The following is a 24636-nucleotide window of genomic DNA, read 5'->3' on the forward strand; positions in this document are numbered from 1 at the left end:
ACAACCCTAGGCTTTCTCCTGAGACAGACCCACAGTCTCAAGGCAAAGTCTCTGTGAACTGAGCTGACAAAAGGGCAAAATAGACCTGTGGTCTGAACCTAATGGGCTTACTGCAACCCAGCTGCAAAATAAACAAAATCAACATTACCCAAAGCATTTTGATAGCAGCCAGAAAACAGTCTCACAATGCAATGTCCAAACGCCCAGAACACAACCCTTGATCGCTCAGCACACAAAGAACCAGGTTTCAAGGGAAAGGCACGCAGCAGAGGTGAACCCCGCGAAGACCCGGATGCAAATTACCAAAGACTTAAAAGCGGCTGTTGTGACATGCTCCATGAGGTCAGGGTACAGTCTTCAAATAAGTGGGAAAATAGACACTCTCAGCAGAGAAATAAAAACTACAGAAAAGAACCAAAATTTCAGAACTAACAAATACAAAATTCAGCTGGGCGCGGTGGCTCACGCCTGTAATCCTAGCACTCTGGGAGGTCGAGGCGGGCAGATTGCTCGAGGTCAGGAGTTTGAAACCAGCCTGAGCAAAAGCGAGACCCCATCTCTACTATAAATAGAAAGAAATTAATTGGCCAACTAATATATAGAGAAAAAAATTAGCCGGGCACGGTGGCGCATGCCTGTAGTCCCAGCTACTCAGGAGGCTGAGGCAGCAGGATTGCTTGAGCCCAGGAGTTTGAGGTTGCTGTGAGCTAGGCTGACGCCACGGCACTCACTCTAGCCTGGGCAAGAAAGTGAGACTCTGTCTCAAAAAAAAAAAAAAAAAAAAAAACAAAATCCACTGGATGAATTCAACAAAAGAACGGAAATGACAGAGGAAAAGAGTCGGTGAACTTGAAAAAAGGTCAACAGAAACAGTCTAATCTCAAGAAAAGAGAGAAGAAACAGACGGCATAAAACGAGTCCAGGGGAGCTCCGCAACAAAGTAAAAAGTTCCCACATTTGTGTGGGCGAAGACAAAAGACCAGTGCAGCAAAAGTGTATGAATAACGATGGCCAAAATCTCCGCAAATCTGGGGAAAGACACCAATTTACAGGCCCAGGAAACCCAGCAAACCCCAAACAGAATAAACGCAGAAGAACCCACATGCAGACACTTCATAATCAAACTGCTGAAAACCAAAGATGAAGAAACAGGCCTCTGGGGCCCCACAATGTGAAGTGTCAGCCACAGACTTTAAATGACTATGCTTAAACAACAGAAGGAAACAACATGATTAAAATTTTTGGCAGAAATTATTTAAAAATAAGAAAAAAGAACTTGACAGACTGGAAAAAGAAAATAGAAATTCTAGAACAGAAAAAAACTAAACTTAATTTTATACAACAGATTGTCAGACAGCAGAGTAGATACAGAGAGAATTAATGAACTGGAAGATTAGTCGAAAGAAAGTATCCTGAATGGAGAGTACAGTAGAGAAGATAAACGACAACACAAGGGTCACAGAAATGTAACTGGAGGCCCAGGAGGAAACGTGAGGAAAAAATGAGTCAGAAACCATATTTAAACACATTAATGGACAAGAATTTTCCAAGACTTGTAAAATTCACAAAGCCATCGTTTCAAGAAGCACTGCAAGAAGGCAGCAGGATTAAAGAGAGAGACCTGCACACCAAAGAACATCGAAGTAACACTGATGAAATGCAAAGACAAAGAGAAGATCTTTAAAGCAGCAGTGGTCTTCTATCTCTCCCTGACCCTCTGCACTGACGCACAACCACAAATGCTGCAAGCGGCACAAAGGACAAACAAGGAGAGGCAGGCAGGCAGTCTGGTTTGAGGCCCAGGACTGGAGGACAACAAGGCATCCTAGCACCCTCCCCACAGACGTAACTGAAGCAACCCAGGTATGCTCATTCCTGTCCGGGTCACACAGGAGTCCCGCCTACAATACCAGGTGAGCCCAGCAGAACTTCCCAGCAGGAAGAAACCCCACTAACAGTAAGCAGCCAGGGGCACAGCAAGAGATCCTACCACAAAAAAACACCCAACATAGCAGCACTTTCTATTCCCACTGGGCCCAAGACACCCCACCTCCCAAACCAGACACCTTAAGCCAGGAGAATCCAGCAGGCAGACTCAGACATGGTGCAGCAGAGGGGCACCAGCAAAGGGAATCATGCTACAAGTACCTGGCTGGGAAACTCACTCCATCCCCTCAGAAGCAGGGGTGGCCAGCCACAACACCCAGCCCAGGAAGCTGTGTCCCACTGGCAAAGAATCCCACCTCCACCCAGAGGCACCAGGCTGCCCAGCCTGGCCCCAGAGGCAATAAATCAAGCCAACCAAAATAGCACCACAGGAGCTCTGAATGCTAGAGTGTCACTGGAACCACAGCCCACCAAAGTAGGCCAAAGCCCGCATGCCAAACCACAACAGGGAGACTGTCTACTAAAATAAACTTCTAAAGTACCCAGAGTCTCCTAACACAATAGCCAAAATGATCAGGAAACAATCAAAAATTACTACCTTAACAAGAAAACACAGCCAGTCACGGTGCACATACCTGTAATCCCAGTGCTTTGGGAGGCTGAGGCAGGAGGATCACTTGAGGCCAGGAGTCTGAAGCTGCAGTGAGCTATGATCACTCCACTGCAGTCCAGCCTGGGCAACACAGTGAGATCCTGTCTCCACACACACACAAAATCAACTGGCACAAACACCAAAATGAATCAAATGTTGGAGTTATGTGACAAGGATTTTAAAGGACTATCATGAAATGATTCTACAAGTAATTACAAATTCTCTTAAAACAAAACTAGAAAATTTCAGGAAAGAAAGAGAAGTTATAACAAGAACCAATTACAGAACTGAAAAATATGGTAACAGACATTTGAAACTCACTGGATGGGCTCAACAGAAGAGTGGAGAAGACAAAGGAGAGGAATCACTGAACTTGAGGTCAGATCAATAGAATTTACCCTCTTAGTGACAGACAGAAAATACAACAGCGGGCAAAAAAAAAAGAACAGAGCCTCAGAGACCTGTGGGAGAACAACAAAAGACCTGCTGTATCCCTGGAGTCCTAGAAGAGAAGAGAATGTGGCTGAAAGAGTATTTGAAGAAGTAATAGCTGAGAACTTCCCAAATACAGTGAATGATACGAATGAAACAAACAGATTTTAAGAAACTGAGTGACCCCAAATAAGATAAACCCAGAGAAATCCACACCGAGACACATCACAATCAAACTTCTAAAACTAAAGATAAAGAAAATATTTTGAAGCAGCCAAAGAGAACTGGCACAACACACAAGGGAACAACAGAGGATTCCCTCCCTGCTAAAGCCTGGAGGCCACAGGGAAGTGGCACATTTTTTCAAGTGCTGAAAGAAAAGGACTATCAACCACAAATTCCATCTCTGTCGAAACTAAGATCCCTAAGAAATGAAGGGGAAACAAAGACATTTTCAGATGAAGGAAAATAGAATTAAAAAAAGAAAGTGTCTCTAAAAAACAAAAAATGGCTAAAGAAAGAAAACATAGAGAAAATGATAAAAGAAGAAATCTTTGAACATTAGGAAGAAAAAATAATGGAAAGATATGGGTAATATGGGTAAATAAAACAGACTCTTATGAGTTTTTTTAAGCTACATATGATGAAAACATCATCAGACATTCAAGACAATGGTATTTAAAAGGAAGGGAAGGTAAAGGGACCTAAATGGAAAAAAGGTTTCCACACCTCACTCAAAACAGTAAAACTTGCTAACAGTAAACTGCTGTATATCATGATACCCAGAGCAACCACTAAGAAACTATACAACGAAATGTACTCCAAAACAACATAAATAAATCAAAATGAAATCCTAAAAAATGGTCAAGTAACCAACAGGAAGGTAAGAAAAGAGAAACAGATACAAGAAAGAGAGGAAACCAACGATAAACAAAATGTCAGACTTAAGTCCTAACATATCAATAATTACATTAAATGTAAATACTCTAAATAGACCAATTAAAAGACAGATGATTGGCAGAGTGGATTAAAAAACAACAAACACAATTTAGGCAGGGCACAGGGGCTCACGCCAGTAATCCTAGCACTCTGGGAGGCCTAGGGGGAAGGATTGCTCAAGGTCAGGAGTTCAGGAAAAACAACACAACTACAAGCTCTTCACAAGAATCTCACTTCAAATTCAATGACTTAAGAAGGTTAAAAAGTAAAAGATGCAAAAAGATATACCATGCAAATATTTCTCAATAAAGCAGGAAGAGTTATATTAATATCTAATAAAGTAGAAAGAAAGTTACCAGCGACAAAGAGGGACATTACATAATGGTAAGAGATCAATCCACCTAGAAGAACTTAAAATCCAAATGTGTATGCACCAAACCACAGAGCCTCAAAATACATGAAAAAATTAACAAGAGCTGAAAAAAGAAACAGACAAATCTACAAATAGAGTTAGGGACTTCAACACCCTCTAATCAGCAACTGAGAGAATCACTAGACATAAAATCAACAAGGGTATAAATCTCCACAGCACAAACCACCAAAAGGATCTGACATACACAGAACACACCACCAAACACAATACTCTTTTTTTCCAAACGCCTGTGGAACGTTCACCAGACTATATCAATCACAGTCTATAAAACAAACATTAACAAGTATAAAAGAACAGAAATCAGAGTACCATAAGAGTTATCTCACCATAATGAGATCATACTAGAAAAAAATGACAAAACAGGAAATTCTCTATAAACACTTGGAAATTATATTTTAAATAATTCTTGAGTGCTATAGTCTGAATGTATGTGTTCCTCCAAAACTCATGCAGAAACCTAATCCCCACTGTGGGGGTATCAAGAGGCAGGGCCTTTAGGAGGTGATTAGGTCCTGAGAGCAACCCCACCCCCAGGAATGAGGTCAGTGCCCATACAAAGAGGCTTGTGGGAACCTGTTTGTCCCCTTCACCCTGGGAGTTAACATATAGGAGAAGACACCATCTACAAGGAATAGGCCCCTACCAGACACCAAATCAGCTGGTACCTTAATCTCAGACTTCCCAGGCTCCAGAACTGCAAGCAAGAAATTTCTGTCATTCATAAACACATCCCAAGACTCTCAGTGCAAGCCTGAAATGAAATATAGTACCAAACTCTACATATACTGTATTTTTTTCTACACTTATATAACCTACGCTTAAGTTTAATTTATAAATCAGGCACAGTAAGAGATTAATAATAATAAAATAGAGTAATATGCTGTGATTAAAATGATGTGAACGTAGGCCGGGCGCGGTGGCTCACGCTTGTAATCCTAGCACTCTGGGAGGCCGAGGCGGGCGGATTGCTCAAGGTCAGGAGTTCAAAACCAGCCTGAGCGAGACCCCGTCTCTACCATAAAAATAGAAAGAAATTAATTGGCCAACTAATATATATAATAAAAATCAGCCGGGCATGGTGGCTCGTGCCTGTAGTCCCAGCTACTCGGGAGGCTGAGGCAGTAGGATCGCTGAGCCCCGGAGATTGAGGTTGCTGTGAGCTTGGCTGACGCCATGGCACTCACTCTAGCCTGGGCAACAAAGTGAGACTCTATCTAAAAAAAAAAAAAAAAATGATGTGAACGTGTTCTCTCGCTGACTCTCTGAACATCTTACTGCACTGTACCCAACGTTGAGACTGCGCAGTGACAAACTGCCTGTGTGATGAGAGAAGTGAGGTGAACGACAAAGCCTTAAGCTACTACTGACCTGAGGGCACATCCGGAGGAGGGTCCAGAGACTGGGGGTGGGAGTTTGGTTAAGCTACACAGAGAAGATACCCTGGACAAAGGGATGATTCACATCCCAGGCAGGATGGCATGAGATTTCATCATGCTAATCAGAACAGCATGCAATTTAAAACTTATAAATTGTTTATTTCTGGAATTTTCCAAGTAACACATTCGGATGGCAGTTGACCACAGGTAACTGATAAGAATGGACTACTGTATTTTGTTATAGCAGCCCAAACAGACTAGGTCAAGGAGGAAGTATCAAAGAAAATTTTTAAAAAAATACATACGACTGAATGGAAATGAAATGACAACAGGTGAGTGTGAGATGCAGCTAAGGCAGTACTGAGTGGGAAATTTATAGCACTAAAGGCTTACATGAGAAAAGAGGAAATGGGCCCTGTACAGTGAGTGGCCCACAGCTGCAATCCCCACACTGTGAGAGGCCAAGGCAAGAGGATCACTTGAGGCCAGGAGTTCATGACCAGACTAGGCAACACAGTGAGACCCATCTCTACAAAGGTAAGATGTGGTGGCACACACCTGTTGTCCTAGCTACTCAGTAGACTAAGGCAGGAGGATCACTTGAGCCCAAGAGTTCGAGGCTGCAGTGAACTATGATCATGCCCTTGTACTCCAGCCTGGGCAACAGAGCAAGATCCTGTCTCTTAAGAAAAAAAAAGAATGAAAGAGAGAAAAAAAGGTCTCGAATCAATAACATAAGTTCCCAGCTCAAGAAACTAGAATAAGAGCAAAATAAACTGAAAGCGAGCAGGAAGAGGGAGGCAAGTGTGGCTATAAAAGAGGTCCTTATGAGGACGGAATTTTCTGTTCCTAGATTATATAAAAGTCAATATCCTGGTATAATGTTATGCTGTAGTTTTATAAGAAGCCACCATTGGGGAAACTGAGTAAAGGGTACCCAGGACCACACTCTGAAGTATTTCTTACAATTGCACATTAATATGCAATTATCTTAAAATAAAAATTTCATTTTTTAACATTAGTGTCACTAAAGTTGGTATTCAACCCCCAATTGCTAAGTTTGGCTAAAATAAATACATAAAATTTAAAAATTTAATTTTTTAAATTGGCCAAAGATTTTAAAAGATACTTCACAGAAGATATTCAAATGGACAATAAGCATATAAAAAATGCTCATGATTAGTCATCAGGGAAATGCATACTAAAACTCCGATGAAACAGCACAACAAGTCCCCTTGAATGACCAGAATTAAAAAGCACGGCAACATCCAACACCAGCAACTGCAGAGCCATGGGGACTCTCACGCACTGCTGGTACAGACAGACGACAGCCACTCTGCACAACAACTGGGCACTCTCATAAACACACTTTTATCTCATAACCCGGTAATTCCATGTCCAGCTATTTAAGATAAATGAAAACATCTGTCCACACAAATGAATGTTCACAGCAGCTTTATACATAATGGCCCAAAGCTGGAAACCACCCAAATAATCATCAACAGATGATGCAGAAACAAATGTGGGCTACCCATACAACGGAATACTAAGCAAAAAACAAAAAAAATCTGCGCAACAGGGATAATGTCACAAGTACCACGGTGAGTGAAGGAAGCCGGATGCACAGTCCTGACAGTGTGACCAGATGCACAAGGAACTCTGGAAAGCCAGTCCGCGTGCGGGGATAGGCAGCGGGCCAGGAAGCCCTGGGCAGCTCCCTGGGAAGGGGCATGGAGGTTACAGTCCAGTAGCACACATTTGTTTAAACTCTTAAAATGTTGTCTGTTTTATTGTGTGTAAACTATACCTCTGAAAATGCAATTTTCTCAAAGATTCCGAATAAAAGTCTTCGCTTTATACCCTGCAATGGCCACTAATCACTGCACCCTAGCAGACACTGCTCTGAAAAGCCCATATTTCATACATCTCTTCCCTCCTCAGAAACCTCCAAGGGCTCCCAATTCACACAGAGCAAAACGCCAGTTTCTTAGTCAGCTGTTCAAGGCACTGCATGGCCCTTGGCACTTTTTCCAATCTGATCTCGCCTTCCAACTGCTCTGCACTCACATTCCACTGGCCACGTGGAACACACGGCTACCGCACTCGCCTCCATCCCCTTCTTGTACGTGCTCCTGTTTCCCGGTGGGGAACCTGCAGCCTCAAGGCCACACGTGGCCCTCCGGAACCGAGTGCAGCCCTTTATTAAAAGAATTTGTTCTGTGAAGTTTGGATTCAGTCAAAAGGCTGCACTCAAGGATCCAAAAGGCACACGTGGCTCCTACATGAGGCCCCAGGTTCCCACCCCTGGATGGAACATTCCAAATTCCCTCAGAGGAGTCACTTTCCCTCCCTCACCTGTTCTGCCAGTAACTTCTGCTCTTCTCTAAATAAAGCACCAGCCTCCTTAGCCTCTCATTACAGGTCTTTGTGAATGTGCCCATTCCTGTAGCTGTTTGCAGAGAAGCACACTAAGGACCCCACCATTCACATCATGATACTCAACTCAGCTGATGTAAGTTCAATTTTGAGTACTTGAGTCAGAAGTGACTGGGGGACAGTGAACTAGTATGAAAAAAAGAGAGCTAGGTGGGAGCTCAGGAAAGAAGTCAAAAACAGAAATAAAAACTCAAAGACCACCAGCCCAGCATGATGGCATGGCCTATAGTCCCAGCTACTCGGAAGGCTGAGGCAGGAGGATCACTTGAGCACAGTTCGAGGCTGCAGTGAACTATGATGACACCACTGCACTCCAACCTGGGCAACACAGTGAAACACTGTCTCCAAAAATAAAAAAAAAATCAAAGATCATCTTTCTGTATGTGATAACAAAATCCATGAAAGCAGAAAGCTCCATGAAATAAAGACTATAAATATCCCCATCAAGGGTACTACTGCTGCCATGCTCAGGCTCCCCATGCAGTCCAGGTGACCGACTGTAATTCACCCAAGGGCAACTCCCATGGCTGTCAACCAATCCAGTTCTGTGCATTCTGCTTTTATGATATCTGTTGGCTCAACCTACCCTTTTCATTCCCACTGCAAACAATCAAGACAAGTCCTTGGCTCTTCAAGCCTAAATAACATCAGCTCAGATGTTGTAGCTGTCTATGGCCTCTCCCCACTCCAACCCACTAAAAACATCTTCCCAGGCTTGCTCCCTCACTATGCCACTCCCCTACTTAAAAACCTTTCCAGGCACACACAAAGAAATCCCCAGCCAGCATGAACACCGTAAACAATCTGGCCTCAGACTAGTTTCCAAACTAATCACCTACTATTTCAGTCCACAAATCCTCTGACTCAACAAGGTTAATCTAATCAGCACACCTGAAAACATGTCTCTTCTGCACAGTGCTGTGGCCAGGTGACCCTCTGCTCTTGGGGCCTACCCAAACTTTATCCATCCCTCAAGGCCTATGGCCCACAAAGCGTCCCAAGGACTTTGACCCACAGCAGCCCCTCCGTCTCTGCAGCACCAAGCACTGTCCTTTCCATCTGCTCAGCCAGCAGCTCTGTAGTGATGTCACACAGCCATTCTTTAACCATTGAATTATTTTATTTTCCCCTGTGCATGCCAATATTTCATGGAGATTTTAAGCAACAAAGGAGATGGCAACATATAATTCTCCCTGCCTTTGTATTCCCTATAGCGCAAAAAAAAAAAAAATGATGCACATGGTAGCCGTTTCATATTGTCTGTGTCCTGGCCACCCTCGGACTAGATCAAAAATGACCACAATCGGAGTTTTTCTATAGTTCAATCAGGGAGTAAAAAACGGCACTGGTACATATAATGCTGATATGGCCACCAAAAAAAGACAAGCCTATGACCTATTAGGGGAATAAATGTTGTAAAAGAAAATATTAAGGGCTCTTTGGAGAACATGTGCATAAAGTTAACATTCTGAAGCAAAACAGTGGCTGACCCTTTTGAAGGTCGCTCTAATTTAAAAGATTATAACAATCTGAACCTAAAGATGGATTTATGATCTTTGGGCTAATGTTGAATTTGTGGCATCAGGACAGGAAAGAGAACAGTGCAAACTGATTTATCTTTAGAAATACAAATTCATCCATTTATGGCCACCAAATCAGAGTTATAAAACACATCTTTCTACTCCACCTGTTTCAAAGGTGTTTCAAACACTTTTATCCATTCAGCAAGTACTGAGCACTCTGTACTGCGGACAAGGCATTGAGCAGGCCGCCCATAATCCCCACCTCACAGAGAGGGATGCACAACTGGACAGCAGTGGGTCCTCAGGACACCTGTGCAGAGAAAAGGGCACACCACCAAGACCCACCAGTGACCCTCACGGTATCTAGTGCCACCTAACAGGTGCTCAATGAACATTTGAAGTTTCTCTGTAACCTCCCACCTCAGAAACATCCAAATCGCTTGCCAAGAACAACAAAAGACTATTTAAAAATACAACCTAAACTCATAAACTAATAATCTGAAGAAAATCATCACCTAAAAAAAACTTAGCAATTTTCTTATGAAACTGAAAAATGAATAAGGCATGCCACTGTCAGGAGCCTCAGCCAATCCAGGGAGCTTTGAAGGTTTCAAGACCAGCTCTGGAGCTGAAAAGGGGTTCTGAGCACAGAATTAATTTTAGCCAAATGTCACTATAACAAAACAATAGGCCACCTATTGGAGTTGATTATGAAGAGGTTTTGCCCATAACACCAATTAAGCAAACCAGAGTCTAAACTATTCTTGTCTACATAATGAAACAGCTGGCAGTGGATCCAGTACAGGTAGCCCTTAAGTGGGGACTAAAACTCAAGCCTCACAGGCCATAATGTCCTCACACTGATTTCTTACTCCATAACATTGTTTCCAAACAGTAGTGTAAATTACTCCAGGCTGAGTGTAGGGAAGAGAGTGAGGGAGGAGGAGACATGGCACTTCCTGGCCAGCAGTGTGACTCTGGGCAGGCCAGAGTCACTCTCTCCAGCCCAGAAGGTTGAACTTGGCAACCCTGTGCCAGTGCCCTAAGATTCAGGGCAGCTCAGCCACCTGGGCAAAGGGACAACTTGGTTTCCACTGAGCTACACAGCAACATTATTGCAAATAGTTGAATGTCTTCTAGTACTTTCCCTGGGTTTTTTTTTTTTAACATTGTCCTTGAGATAGAACAAAAGTTATTACTCCCTACGCTGCCCACTTTGGGTCTCCTGAGGGCATGTGTGAAATGCACAGTGGACGGGGACACCGTCTCTATTCTGCAGAACGAACAGAACTTAAGTCACCCCTTTAAACTCTTTTACCAATTTATTACAACTTCCACCCAAATGTCACCACCACAAAATCTTGCAGCTAAGCAGGTTCTGCTCCTTCTTGCAGACACTTTTATTTTTTTTTCTGGGTTTCTTTTTTCTTCTCTTTCTTTCTTTTTTTTTTATTTCGGCATATTATGAGGGTACAGATTTTAAGGTTTCAATAAATGCCCTTTCCCTCCTCCCCCCGCAGAGACTTTTAAGTAAACAATTTTCAACAAGTCCAATAAATTATTTCTAAAAATTAATTAAAACACTGTCAATGAAACGAGAGAGTTACCCAAAAAAGGGCGGAGGCTCTAAAAATAAAAACACAAGACAGCCCACAGCTCTTGGCTGTGGCACCAGAGGCAAATAAAACTGGAGGAAATGCTTCTGCACAGCCATATGCCACAAGGCCTGGCCCAGGGTGAGCCCTCCAGAGCCTACCTGCTCCTACAAATGGCAGAGACACCCAGAACCTGGAAAGGCAAACGCAAAAGAAGAAGGCAGCCTCAATGCACCTATCCCTAGAGTTTCAGCACACTTTCAATTTTCACACAAATGGAAAACCATTTGGCTTTATTCAGCAACCTACAGAACTGCAAAACAGTAAAATACTTAAGCCACTTACACAAACATACACCCCCAAAACTGATTTATGATTAAGGTATCCAGACTGAAAGAACCATTTCTAATTAACTGAAAATTAAGTTGGAGAGGTGGCCAGGCTCAATGGCTCACACCTGTAATTCTAGCACTTTGGGAGGCCAAGTGGGGAGGACCACTTGAGGTCAGGAGTTCAAGACCAGCCTGAGCAACACATCGAGACTTCGTCTCAATCAGTCAATCAATCAGTCAATAAATAAATAAATAAGCCAGAAGTGGTCGCCTATAGTCCCAGCTACTCAGCAGGAGGATCCCTAGAGCCCAGGAGTTTGAGGCAGCAGTGAGCTATGACCACGCCATCCAGTATGTGTGACAAAGGAAGACTATCTCTAAAAAATTAAAATTAAAAAAAAAATAAAAAAAAAGCTGGAGAAGTGCATGGAGATATCCAAAAGAGGAAACAAAGAATATACTCCTGGATTAGGAAAAGAGTCTGCCAAAACCCCCTCCCCTACCCAGTCACCCAAAAGACACAACTACAGGGTGGCTCACGCCTGTAATCCTAGCACTCTGGGAGGCCTAGGCGGGTGGATTGCTCAAGGTCGGGAGTTTGAAACCAGCCTGAGCGAGACCCCGTCTCTACTAAAAATAGAAAAAAATTAATTGACCAACTAAAAATATATATAGAAAAAATTAGCCGAGCATGGTGGCACATGCCTGTAGTCCCAGCTACTCGGGAGGCTGAGGCAGTAGGATCGCTTGAGCCCAGGAAATCGAGGTTGCTGTGAGCTAGGCTGACGCCACGGCACTCTAGCCTGGACAACAGAGTGAGACTCTGTCTCCAAAAAAAAAGACACAACTCACACTGGGTAGCAGCAAATCTCACACTGGGCTGACCCTCATGACAACAACATAAATCAGGTCAGCTGGCCTCAGCTGGCCAGATGTGGTGGCTCACGGCCTGTAATCCTAGCACTCTGGGAGGCCGAGGCGGGAGGATCGCTCAAGGTCAGGAGTTTGAAACCAGCCTGAGCAAGAGTGAGACCCCGTCTCTTCTAAAAGTAGAAGGAAATTAATTGGCCAACTAAAAATATACAGAAAAAATTAGCCGAGCATGGTGGCGCATACCTGTAGTCCCAGCTACTCGGGAGGCTGAGGATCGCTTGAGCCCAGGAGTTTGAGGTTGCTGTGAGCTAGGCTGATGCCACGGCATTCACTCTAGCCTGGGCAACAGAGTGAGACTCTGTCTCAAAAATTAAATAAAATAAATCACGTCAGCTGAGCTGAAGCAAATATTTTTGGTCATGTGGATTTGTCAATTTAAAGAAAGATCCTTATTTTTTTAAAATTACACCTGCTCCCCTTCTGAAGCAAGGTATAGAATGGAAAAGTCTTCTCATCTGGCAAAAATGAATGAAAACCAGACCTCCTAAAATCAACGTTTGATGTGCACACTGCTGGCCGAGGCACTGTCACCAATAAATAGCAAGGTGCACTCCAGTCTCAGATCCTAAGGAAGTACCTGATCTCAGTTCCTGCTCATGTTTCTAGTCTTTAAATAACCACCTTTTAGTAATTCCAAAACTTTAAAGCCCATTTTGGTATCAGATTTTGAATTCATTATCTGATGAGTCAACAAGTACTAAAGAGTAATCTGGTACTGGAAATAAAACCGGACTAACCCAGTACTGACACTGAGACACACATTATTTCTAGATAGCTGACAGATCCCACACTGAGTGCCAAAGCCAAATGCAACAAAATACAAATGGATTCACCTTGCTAAAAAAATTGGAAAGCATGTAACTACAGAATTAGAGTCTAACATCCACTACTAGAGCCCTCTTTTACATACAGAAAGTATGTAAAACCTAAAACCACACCCAGGAGCGAAACCATGCAGAGAATGCGCCAGGTTCCAGGGCAAAGGCCGGCGGAGGGCAGCCAGCGCCCTGTGCAGCTGCAGTGGAAAGGCTAACCTCACACAGCAGTGGAGAAGAGCGCAGGGGAGTCGGCACAAAGCTGGGAGAACCCAAAGGGGCACCATGGAATAATGAAAGCAAGTCTCAGAAAGGACATCACTAGGAAAGGTGCAAAAAAATAAATAAATAAATAACGAAATAACATGGTTTAGTGATGCAAACACAAGTGGTGAAACACAAAGAAAAGCGAAACAATGGCCAATACAAGAGTGAGGTGCTGGGGCAGGGGGACTGCAGCCTGCAAAGGTTAATGGGGACCCACTGCCAGATCCCAATTCTTGGGTCCAGTGTTATTCTGCACCCTTGACTCAAAAATTATACATATATTGTTTTTATCAATTCCATTTTTAAAAAATCATGCAAATCATGTAGCAGTGAGTGTTTCCCCATCACTACTATGCCAAAGCTAAACAAAGCTCAACTGAGCCAGTAAGCAAGGTTAAAAAAAAAAAAAAGGAATTATTCCCTAACTACTTACACCCTGCAAAAACCGGTTTAAAGTAAAGCAACGCGTTTAATCCCTAAAACTTACAAAACGTGTTTGTCCTTATGACTAACTGGGTCTAGCTGGGACACAGGCCGCTGTCTACGGGGAAACGCCTGCTCAGCAAGTTCTCGAAACCGGTCAACTGAACTCTTCCGAAAGGTTCTCTCTTCTTCAGCCTCACTCTAGAAAGGGTCCTATTTTCGCCAGAATAAAGGCAACTGTTTAAGGATTCATCAAATTAAAAGAGGATGACAAGTTATTAACCCTTCACTTTGCACATGAAACAAAGCACCTGAAATTATTTAATGAGTCAACCGATTACCAGAACCACTAGGTCCGTAAAGTTCCCAGAGCACAAACCAGGACCGTCTTAACCCTGTACGCACGTTAGGGCCTCGCCGACCGCACGCAACGACGAGGCGACCCCGGTCTCCAACGCGCGGACTCACCCGAGGGGCTCCCTGCGCCTGGGTGCAGCCGGTGTAATGAGCGATTTCTGGTTGGGGAATTCAACAGCCCGAGGGCTGTGTCAAAATCCGCAACCTACGAGCGGCTCGGGGTCGCGGGTGCCACCCCGGACCGCCGCCCGCGCCGGCCCAGCCGCCCCCAGCCGCGCCGGCCTCCCCGCACCTTCCCACCTGCCGAGCCGCGGCGCGGGCTCCCGGCAGGGCCCGCCGGGGTCGCTCCGCCCGCACCGCCCGCACCGCCCGCACGGGCTCTCCGCCCGCACCGCCCGCCCGCCCGCCAGCCCGCCCGGCGCACAGGCCCGCGCGGCCCACCTCGGCCGTAGGCCTTGGCGCAGAGCCACTGCAGGTTGGCGGCGATCTTGGCGCGCGCCGCGTCGTAGCGGTCCAGCGGCACGAGGTCGGCGGCGCCGTCCGGCGGGGCCTCCATCTTCCCGCGGCCTCGCGGCCCGGCGCCCGCGTCACCGTCCGCAGACAAAGGGCCGCGGCGCGGCCTCCACAAAGGCGCCGCCGCCCCTCACGCCGGGCCCGGTGCGCCCCGAGGCCCCGCGGCCCCGCAGCCGGCGCGCCGGGCGGGGGCGGCCGCGCGGACCCGCCTCACCTCACAGCCGCCGCCGCCGCCGCCGCGACTGCCGCTGCATGCTGCGGGCCGAGCGGGGCCGAGGAGGCGCCGAGCCGCGACCCAGCGAGGCGGCGGCGGGCGGGCGCGGGCCGGGGGCGGCGGCGACGCGTGCGCGGCCCCGGGAGGCGGCGGCTGAGGCGGCGGCCAACGGGCGGGAGCGCGCGCAGCGCCGCGACCTCGCGCAGGCGCAGTGGGCGCTGCCGGCTGGCCCGCGCCCGCCCCACCCCTTCCCGCAGGCGCAGTGGGCGCTGCCCGTCGCCCCGCCCCGGCCCGTGCCCGCCCCGCCCCTTTCGGCAGGCGTGCTTAGCGTCCCGCGCCGCCCCACGCTCTTCGGAGGCTCTGAGGCGCGACCCGCGGGCCGCGGGGTGGGAGGGGCCTCGGGCCGTGGGTGGGCGGGGTGCGGGGGGGTGGACACAGTTGGAGGGGCTTAGGGGCGGGGCCGGGCCGGAGGGGCGGGGCCGGGCCGAGGGTGGGAGGGGCCTCGGGCCGTGAATGGGCGGGGTGCGGGGGGGTGGACACAGTTGGAGGTGCTTAGGGGCGGGGCCGGGCCGGAGGGGCGGGGCCGGGCCGAGGGTGGGAGGGGCCTCGGGCCGTGAATGGGCGGGGTGCGGGGGGGTGGACACAGTTGGAGGTGCTTAGGGGCGGGGCCGGGCCGGAGGGGCGGGGCCGGGCCGAGGGTGGGAGGGGCCTCGGGCCGTGAGTGGGCGGGGTGCGGGGGGGTGGACACAGTTGGAGGTGCTTAGGGGCGGGGCCGGGCCGGAGGGGCGGGGCCTGGCCGAGGGTGGGAGGGGCCTCGGGCCGTGGGTGGGCGGGGTGCGGGGGGGTGGACACAGTTGGAGGTGCTTAGGGGCGGGGCCGGGCCGGAGGGGCGGGGCCTGGCCGAGGGTGGGAGGGGCCTCGGGCCGTGGGTGGGCGGGGTGCGGGGGGGTGGACACAGTTGGAGGTGCTTAGGGGCGGGGCCGGGCCGGAGGGGCGGGGCCTGGCCGAGGGTGGGAGGGGCCTCGGGCCGTGGGTGGGCGGGGTGCGGGGGGGTGGACACAGTTGGAGGTGCTTAGGGGCGGGGCCGGGCCGGAGGGGCGGGGCCGGGCCGAGGGTGGGCGGGGCCGGAGGGGCGGGGCCGGGCGCCGTGGGGACCGCGGGTGGCGGCGGCCTCGCTAGGCGACCGCGCGGCCCGGCGGGCGGCAGGCGGGCGCCGCGCTCTGCAGGCCGCGGTCCGGGGCCAGGCGAGGCGGCCACCGGGCACCGGGGCAGCAGCAGGTGCGGCCCGGGCGCGGATCGCGCTGTCCCGATGTCGCGTCAGGGCCCCGAGTTCGCCCAGGGACACTCACCCCCGAGGCGCCGCGACCTCTCCGCCCGGCAGGGAGCCTGGGGGCGGACACGCTCCCCGCGGGGCGGACTCGGGCTCCGGGGCAGGGCGGGGCCGGGGAAGGGGCGGCGCGACCCCGGGTGGCGCGGCCGCGGGCCTTGCAGCAGATGGAGCAGGGGTGCGGCTGGCCCTTCGAAGGGACCGTTCCGGTGGCGCCCGCCTGTCATCCCAGCACTCGGGAGGCTGAGGCAGGAGGATCGCTTGAGCCCAGGAGCTTGAGGTTGCTGTGAGCGAGGCTGACGCCACGGCACTCACTCTAGCCTGGACAACAAAGCGAGACTCTGTCTCAAAAAATAAAATTAAATTTAAGAAAATTAAAAAATATATTTCTTACTCTCCAGCCAGGCGCCTCCGGATCCCTGCGGCCCCATCCCAGCCGCAGCCCTCACCTGACCGTCAGCCAGGTGGTTTCCACACAGGCTCCCCAGGAGCCTCCTCCACCCTTGTCCCATCTGGTGCTGCCAGGACACCCTCCTGAGCCACCTCGCGCCCCCAGGACCCGAGCGCTGTGGGTGGCGCACAGCCTCCATGGCCAAACACTGGGCCCTGGGCACGGCCCTCAGGCGTCCAGAGCCCCCCGGCCAGGCGTGAGGGGGTAAGGGCAGCTGGGGGGCAAGTTTCTGTCTCCTCCGGCCTCCATCAAAGACCCCCAAACGACAACACCCGCTAACTGGAAAGGGGGCAGACCCAGCAAGCGCACTCCCTGGTATTTGCTCAAAGGGGTGGAAAAGCCCACGGCCACACGAACGCTGCGCGGATGTTCCCAGCAGCTGTCCTCACAAGATGCCCTGCCGTGGGCGCGTGTCCCTCCCCACGCCAGGGTGTGCTTTGGCGCTGAGAGGCGCTCTCAAGTCATAGAGCCGGAGAACCTTAGGTGCACACTGTGACGGGAAAGACGCCAGTGGGAAGAGGCCACACGCTGTGAGCTCCAACTGCAGGACACGCTGGGGAGGACAAAACTGTGGGACGGTGAAAACTCAGTGGTTTGCGCAGGTCGGCGGGGGATGGGCAGGGGGGCACAGAGGACGCGTGGGCGGTGAGGCTGCTCCACGTGACACCACAGTGGCACATACGTGTCACTCACGTTGGCCCAAACCCTCGAGGAGACCGTGGACCGACTTGGGGTGACGATGACACAGGGTCATTAGCGCGGGTTCATCGATGGTAACAAGTGCACCACACCAATTCGGTGTCCGCCCAGGAACGGGGCGTGGGGGGCAGACACGGATGGGAACTCTCTGTACTTTCTGCTCAACTTCCTATAAACCTAAAACTGCTCTAAAAACTAAAATCTATTAATGTCCCTAAAGCGCACTGGGGAGTTTGGCTGAGCCCCAGCTGTTGCCCCAGACGGGCACCATCCTGCCCGCCGTCCTGCCTCCCTTCCGTGGGCCCACGAACACTGATCCTGCCTGGACACTCTTCACCTGCTCTTCCCTCCTGGGCCGAGTCGAGGGTGGGGGTGGCAGCTAAGTCACAGCTTCACCGGGCCCCCTGGGGCCACTGTCCACCCTGTCCCCGGCTGTGATGCCCTCTGAGCAGGCCTACCCAGCCACAGGGTATGCTGGTTTTAACTGGAACATTCTGCCGGGGAGAGGGGGCAGTGCAGGGCCCGGTGAGCCGTGGTGAGCACCCCGAGCTGGAACAGTCCGCGGCTGCCAAGAGCTGAGCTATTCTGGGACTTCAGAGGTGCCCCTGCCGCCGCCGAGTTCCTGTCTGGCTAAACGTCACTCTATTAACTTTAAGCACGGGGTCCCCACTGCTCTGGGAGCCTCCGATGCCTCCCCTGGACCCCGGGGCCACCCTGGATCCTGGCAGGTAGCAAAGGCTACTGCATCGGTTAGTGGGCTGCACCCAGGCCCCAGGACCCCTCCTACTTTGCAAACGTGGAAACTGAGGCTCAGAGACTCGGGGATGATCTGGAAGCCACACCGAGAGCCAGTGCTGAGGGCTGGGCTGCCTCCCTCGGGGGCTTGGCCCTGCCCCTGCTGCCCCAGATGGCCCGGTGCTCCCAGCAGAAGAGGAGGAGCTGGGTATAGGCTCAGCCGTGGGACTCAGGGACCCTCCCATTGCACAGCTAGGCCCCCGCTAGGGAGAAAGCCCATTGGCAGGTCACTGACAAGTGTTGCTCTCCAGGTGTGCGGGGGTCAGAACATCTGCAATCAGACCTGGCCACGCCCAGCGCCACTAGGCAACCCCACACTCTGTCCAGGGCGCTCCTACAGGTGCAGGTGGAGCACAGTGGCCCACGCCTGCAGCAGGGCCCCCCGAGGAGGAAACACTCCTTTAATTTAAACCTAATTAAGTGAATTAATTTAAAGTCGGTTTGTCCCTTGCGAGAGAAATTAAACATGAAGGAATGAGATTTTGCCAGGGTTGAGCTCTGAATGGCCATATGCCATCGCAAGAGCTGAGGCACTGGTGGCCCCCAACTCAGTAAGCACGTGATCCTCCAAGACGGCGACCACGCCCAGTCCTCCCTGGGAGAAGCATGCGCTCCACGTCCCCGGGACACCCTGGGTTGGCCCGTCCACCACCGGCAGTGCCCCCTCCCGCACTCTGCTCCTTGCTCTCCCGCACGGCTGCTGGTCAGCCCTCCCTTGTCCGGCCTTCAGGCTCAGGGGACAGGCAAGGCCAGGACATGGCGCAGCCTCTGTGCAGAGGGCTGTGGTGTTCACGGTGGAGGTTCTGAGAGCCCGAGGCCCCACAGGCTCCTGCCCTAGCGCTGGGCCCACTGCCCGGCCGCCAGGCCAGCCCCGTCCTCAGGCGGCACAGAACTTCCTCTGCACAGCCACTGGCTGGCCCACCCTCTGCAAAACGGAGTGAGTAGACGCTGTTCCCTTATGGCCCAGGAACCTGGGCCCAGGACGGCTGTGGCGTCACCCTTGCCAGCCCTGGGTCTGGCGTCTATGGCGGGCAGCGGAGGGGCAGGTGAGGTGCCTGGTGTGGATGGCAGCACACAGATCGAATCCCCACCACCCATGTCCAACCGTGGGGTCTGCCGACCGGTAGTCACAGGCCAGCACCTCTTGGGCCTTGGCCTCTGGCCACACCACTCTCCTGGACGGCCTGAACCTCAAGCATCCCATGTTTTTAAATTTTTTTTATTTTAACTTTTTTTGTAGAGACGAGGTCTTGCTATGTTGCTCAGGCTGGTCTCAAACTCCTGGCCTCAAGCAGTCCTCCTGCCTTGGCCTCCCACATGTGGGATCCCAGGTGTGAGCCACCGCACCCCCAAAGGCAAATGACTCAGTAGAACTGCTCACTACGTCTTCTTGGGCATCTTCCAAATGTTGGGGGCAAGATGATCTTGAGAAGGACAAATTCTCCGGAACATGATGCAGAGGTCAGCTTCGGATGGCCAGAGGGACAGGCGCCCCACGGGCCAGGGCAGACCCTGCAGCGCCTTGCTGGGCCCACACTGGGCTGAAACAGCCCTGGGTTCCCGCAGGTGCAGGGGGGCGGCCCGGGGCATGGTGGCCGAGGGGACTCAGCAGCAGGGGCGGATCCGGGTCTGAGCAGGGCACCAGCTGGCAGCTCCTGGATTCCTGGTCCAGGCAAAGGAAGGAAAATCCAGGCACGGGCCTGCGGTGGGGCTGCCGGCCTTTCTCCCACGCTGGCCGGGGACGGCCTCCTAGGGCCACTCTAGCCAGAGGCTCCTCCAAACTGGACAAAACCGGTCAAAGCCTTTTGGGGACACTCCCAGGACCGAGGTCCCTCTTTACACGTGGAAATGGGACGCTGGGTGCCTAGGGAAATAGCTGTGAGGAGGGGGTGCCTGGCCCTCTCCAGGGGCCCTGGGGGGGCCATCTCCAAGTCCACCACCTGGGAAGAAGCGTTGCTAGTCTTCAGTGGTGCCCACAGGGCCAACCCCAGGGGCCAGCCAGACACTGGCCGCCAGGGACAGGGAGCACACGGGCTCTGGACAAGCCAAGAGGACAGTAAACACCAGAGGTCACAGCCTCTAAGGCGGGAGGGGCCTTTGGGTCCCAATAAATCCCTCCTTTAAAGCTGGGGACCAGAGACCCAGCGGCTAGAGGGCCAATTTGTGGCTTAACACTATGTGGGTGCTGACAGGGCCCCAGGGATCTGCCAGGCTCTGGGACTGCATGCCTCCTGTGTCCCAGGATGAGGCCCAGCCCAGAGAGCAGCCAGGAGATAAGCCAGGGAAGAAGGGGGCTGGAGGGTGAAGGACGGGCAGACCAGGGGGCACTACTGAGCTTGGGCCCCACCCCACCCAGAGAAGGGCCAGGAGACCCAGGCTTGTAAATGCCAGGGCAGGGGGGTGGGGGTGGGACCTGAGGCAGAAGGGGGTGGGGAAGGAGACCTGGTGGCCACCTGCAGGCCAGCGGGAGCCAAGGCCACCCCCACCTAACATATGCCCTCCAGGGGACCCTCTGCACAGCCACCCAGCCCCGCAGGGTCCCTGTGGGTGAGGGACCTGTCCGCCCAGCCCTCCCCAGGATACACTGGGCCCTGGTGAAAGCCCCTCGCCTGCGAGCCCACCACCCTCTTTCATCCTCCAGCCCCTACGTTCCTCCCGGCTCTTCCACCCTGGCCCTGACCCTGCCTCCCCCGAGGCCCCTGGCTTATCTCTGGCTCCCCGTGGCCCTGGACGTGAGTGCCATGCACATGGCTGTCTGGCCCCAGCTCTAGGCTTCCAGGGACCCACCTGTCACCTCTGGTCCCTGCAGCCCCTGGGCTGCCCCAAACCAGCCCCACAGACAGCCCTCGGCACGGCTGGGGGAGTGGGAGCCATGGCAGAGCTCGAGGGGGCCCTGCCTGGCCGCATCCCCCTGGCCCCCCGCCCCAGGATGGCTGGGCCAGCTCTGCCCCTCAGACCTTCACCTGGCAACGGCCACGCCCAGCTGTGGTAAAGGTCAGGCTGCCCAGGTCTCATCCTAAGAAGATGACTTCAATACATTACCATTTTTTATAATAATAGTGTTTGAATAACATTAGACAGGCGGGTTGAATGGTGACTCCCCCCCAAATTATGTCCACCTGGAACCTGTCAATGGAGCCTTGTTTAGAAACGGGGTCTTTGCAGATGTGATTAAGGATCTTGAGGTAAGATCATCCTGGGTTGCGGGGAGCCCAAGTCCTATGACAAGGGCCCTTCTCAGAGACACAGGGGGAGGGCAAGGCAGAGGGATGGCCACAGGCCAAGGAGTGTCTGGAGCCCCCAGAGCTGGAAGAGGCAGGAAGGAGGCTCCAGGGGGGCAGTGTGGCCCTGGACACCTGGATTTCAGACATGTGCCCCCAGACCTGGAGAGGGTACACTGTTGCCGTGGCACCAGCTGTGGTCACCAGCCAGGCACGCTGCACGTGCGGAGTGTGGGGCGGGCGGGAGAGGCAGCTCATGCTCTCCTCAAAAGGCAGCAGCCAGAGCCCCGCAGGCCCCCCCGCCCCCGCAGGCCTCGGCGGTCCACGGCAGCCAAGAGGCGCGAGGGGACCCTGGGGCACATGCCCCACGCCCTGGTGTGCACCCCGGGCACAGCCAGTCTCCGGTCCCCCTGCATCCGTCTCAGGCTAGGACATGCCCCAAGGAAGTCACCACGGATACGAGGGGAGGCCAAACTTAGGACCCTCCCTCCGAGGGCCGAGAGCAAGTGACCAGTGACCCTGGGCGCATTGCCAGTACTCTGCCAACACCCAAGCGCTCCAGGACAACACTCTGTCTGCCTTGTGCTCCGGCAGTGTCAGGCGTCTTCCTGCCCACCCTTGGGATGGAGGACGGGGGGGGGGGGGGGCGCGAGGAGGGGACGGAACACCAAGCACAGGCAGGGTGGCTGGGGGCACTGGGCACTGCAGCAAAACCCATGCCTGGGCCCAGAGCCCAAGCCTAGCAGGTCCCTCTAGCTCCTGGAGGGGCCAACAGCCCACGGTGCCCCCGCACTGCCCCCAGCAGGACTGTCCCCTGGGCACAGGCCAGGGCCCAGCCCATCCAGGGCTCCCATGCGCCTGCCCCCCCCCAAGTGTTTGCTGGGGGCCACCACGGCCAGTCCTGGAGCTGGGGGTGCAGCCAGGGCCCTGCCTGCCTTCCAGAAGGTGCAGCCTGCAGACCCCGGCCTTCCCCGCATCCAGTGCCTGCATCCAGTGCCTCCGAGGGCCACCTCTCCACCGCCCGCCTTCAGACTCCTCCTGCGAGGTCCTGTTACCACGCCTCCTTGTGGCAGTGGCCCAGGCAGCTGCCCTACAGCCCCCACTGTGCCACACCCACAATTAAGGCTCTGCGATGTCCTGCGCACGGGGTCTCAGGCGGAGTCACCACTCCAGGTGGCTGAACAAGCCCACCGGAAGTTTCAACTTGACCTCAGCTTCCCAAGGAAACACTGGTGTCATCGCTGAGCTCGGCCACCTGGGCGGGAGGGAATGCCATCAAGGGAGCCCCTGAACCCTCCACTTCCCTGAGTGCACGCACCACCTGCCTCAGCCCCTGTCCTGGTCTGCGGCCGTGCGTGCGGCCGGGCCCAGGGTGGGAGCGTCATGCGCGTGGCTTGCCCAGGGAGGGCCGGCTCCACAGGCCCCCAAACTAAGGAAACGGCTCAGCAGAAGCTCCACGTGACACCGGCGGCCTTTTCCAAACAGAATGGGCGTGCACCAGCACGTCTGTGAGCCAGCGCTGGGCCGGGGCTGAGAGCGGGTGTCCCAGACCCACACCCAGGCCGCACCTCCAGCGGCGGGGACTCAGGGCCGGCTGGGCCACTCGGCTGTGAGCAGTTGGAGCAGACTGTGCTCAAAGCCACGCTGGGCACGTGGGCACCATTCCTCCCACGGGCCGCGGTGAGAAAGGCAGGAGCCTGTCCAACAGACGCTCACTGCACTGAGCTCCCAACCAAGGCTGCCTAGGAAAGCATCTGGAGTCCCGGGGTGTGGCAGCCCCCACATTTCACCTTCTGAAACACGACCTTAGCCCTGGAATAGGCATGTGGGACTCAGGCTGTGTTCACACGAGCCCAGGTGGCCTGGTCTGGGAAGCGGCAGGACAAGGCCCCGAGCGCCCCCCAGCGGCCAGCGCGGGGAGCGGACGTCACCTCCGCAGCAGCGGAGAATCGTTTTCTAAAATCCCACCGCCCAGCCCGCGAGTCAGCAACCGGCAGGTGTTTACCTCCACTGACGTCTGCCCACTGCTGCGGCACCTTCTAGAACTACCACCACCAGATCAAAGCAGGGATCCACAATTATCAGAAGACAGGACGAAGTAAGAACAGACGTCCCACCGCCCGGGGCCTGTGGGGGCTGAAGGGTGCGCGCAGCAGAACTGCAGGGACAGCAGCGGGGAGCCGCGCCTGCAGGACCAGCCACGGGGAGCAGGAAACTCACGCTCAGAAGGGAAGTGCCACTCCTGTAGCCGGCACACGCTCAGCCTCTCAAGGCAGGCCCCCTCCCGGAGGCAGGTGCAGCCCGCCGCATTCGCCGGCCTCCTGGCTCTCAGCTTACAGGGGGAAGACGAGCTCAGCAGCAGCAGATGCCAACCCAGATCCTGGGAAGGTTTGGGTTCCTCGATTGACGGGACCAGGAGCCGTCCCCGAGGACAGGCCTGTCCAGCGGTGCTGGCCCACCGCAGAGTGGGTTCCTCAGAAGGGATTTCTCAAGCTTGGCTCTTGTCTGTTTTCAGACAGGGTCTTGCTCTGTCGCCCAGGCTGGAGTGCAGTGGCATGATCATAGCTCACTGCTGCCTCCAACTCCTGGGCTGCCTCAGCCTCTCCTGGTTAATGAAAAAAAAAATTTATTTTTGGTAGAGACGGGGGTCTCACTATGTTGCCCAGGCTGGCCTTGAACTCCTGGCCTCAAGTGATCCTCCTGCTTTGGCCTGCTGGGATTACAGGTGTGAGCCACCTCGCCCGGCCCACGGGGAACATTTTCAGGGATAAATACCAAGCTTCCAGGCCTGGAAAAAACAGAGCACTCCTCTAACATCAACACCTCCAACTATCCCCCACGATGAGGTCACGAAGCTACCGCTACCGTGTAGACCTGCACGGCGAGGGGCAGCCAGCCTGGGGAGATGAGCTCAGCTGATGCGACTACCGCAAAGTCCCTACGCCCAATAACAACGTGAGACTGTGCCACAAAGTGTGTCTACGCGATCCAACCAAAACGCCCACGTGGCCGCAGC

At 53.0% G+C, this 24636-nt stretch overlaps 1 protein-coding gene across 3 annotated transcripts in view; it reads right to left on the reverse strand.

Moving 5' to 3' along the window:
• Window positions 1-15065, reverse strand: part of CAMSAP1 (calmodulin regulated spectrin associated protein 1) — a 74234-nt gene extending 59169 nt beyond the window's left edge. Inside the window, exon 1 of one of the 3 annotated variants that reach the window (XM_020289566.2) lies at window positions 14842-15065. In XM_020289566.2, coding sequence (XP_020145155.1) covers window positions 14842-14956 — 115 coding nt within the window. In that variant the 5' untranslated portion in view covers window positions 14957-15065. Of the gene's footprint in view, window positions 1-14511; window positions 14695-14841 lie in introns of those variants that run through there. The other 2 variants (XM_020289567.2, XM_012782078.3) reach the window with 2 other exon arrangements.
• Between the last annotated feature and the right edge of the window lie 9571 nt (window positions 15066-24636).

This window comes from Microcebus murinus, chromosome 12 (assembly GCF_040939455.1).
Source record: "Microcebus murinus isolate Inina chromosome 12, M.murinus_Inina_mat1.0, whole genome shotgun sequence".
In the NCBI taxonomy this organism is placed as follows: domain Eukaryota; kingdom Metazoa; phylum Chordata; class Mammalia; order Primates; family Cheirogaleidae; genus Microcebus; species Microcebus murinus.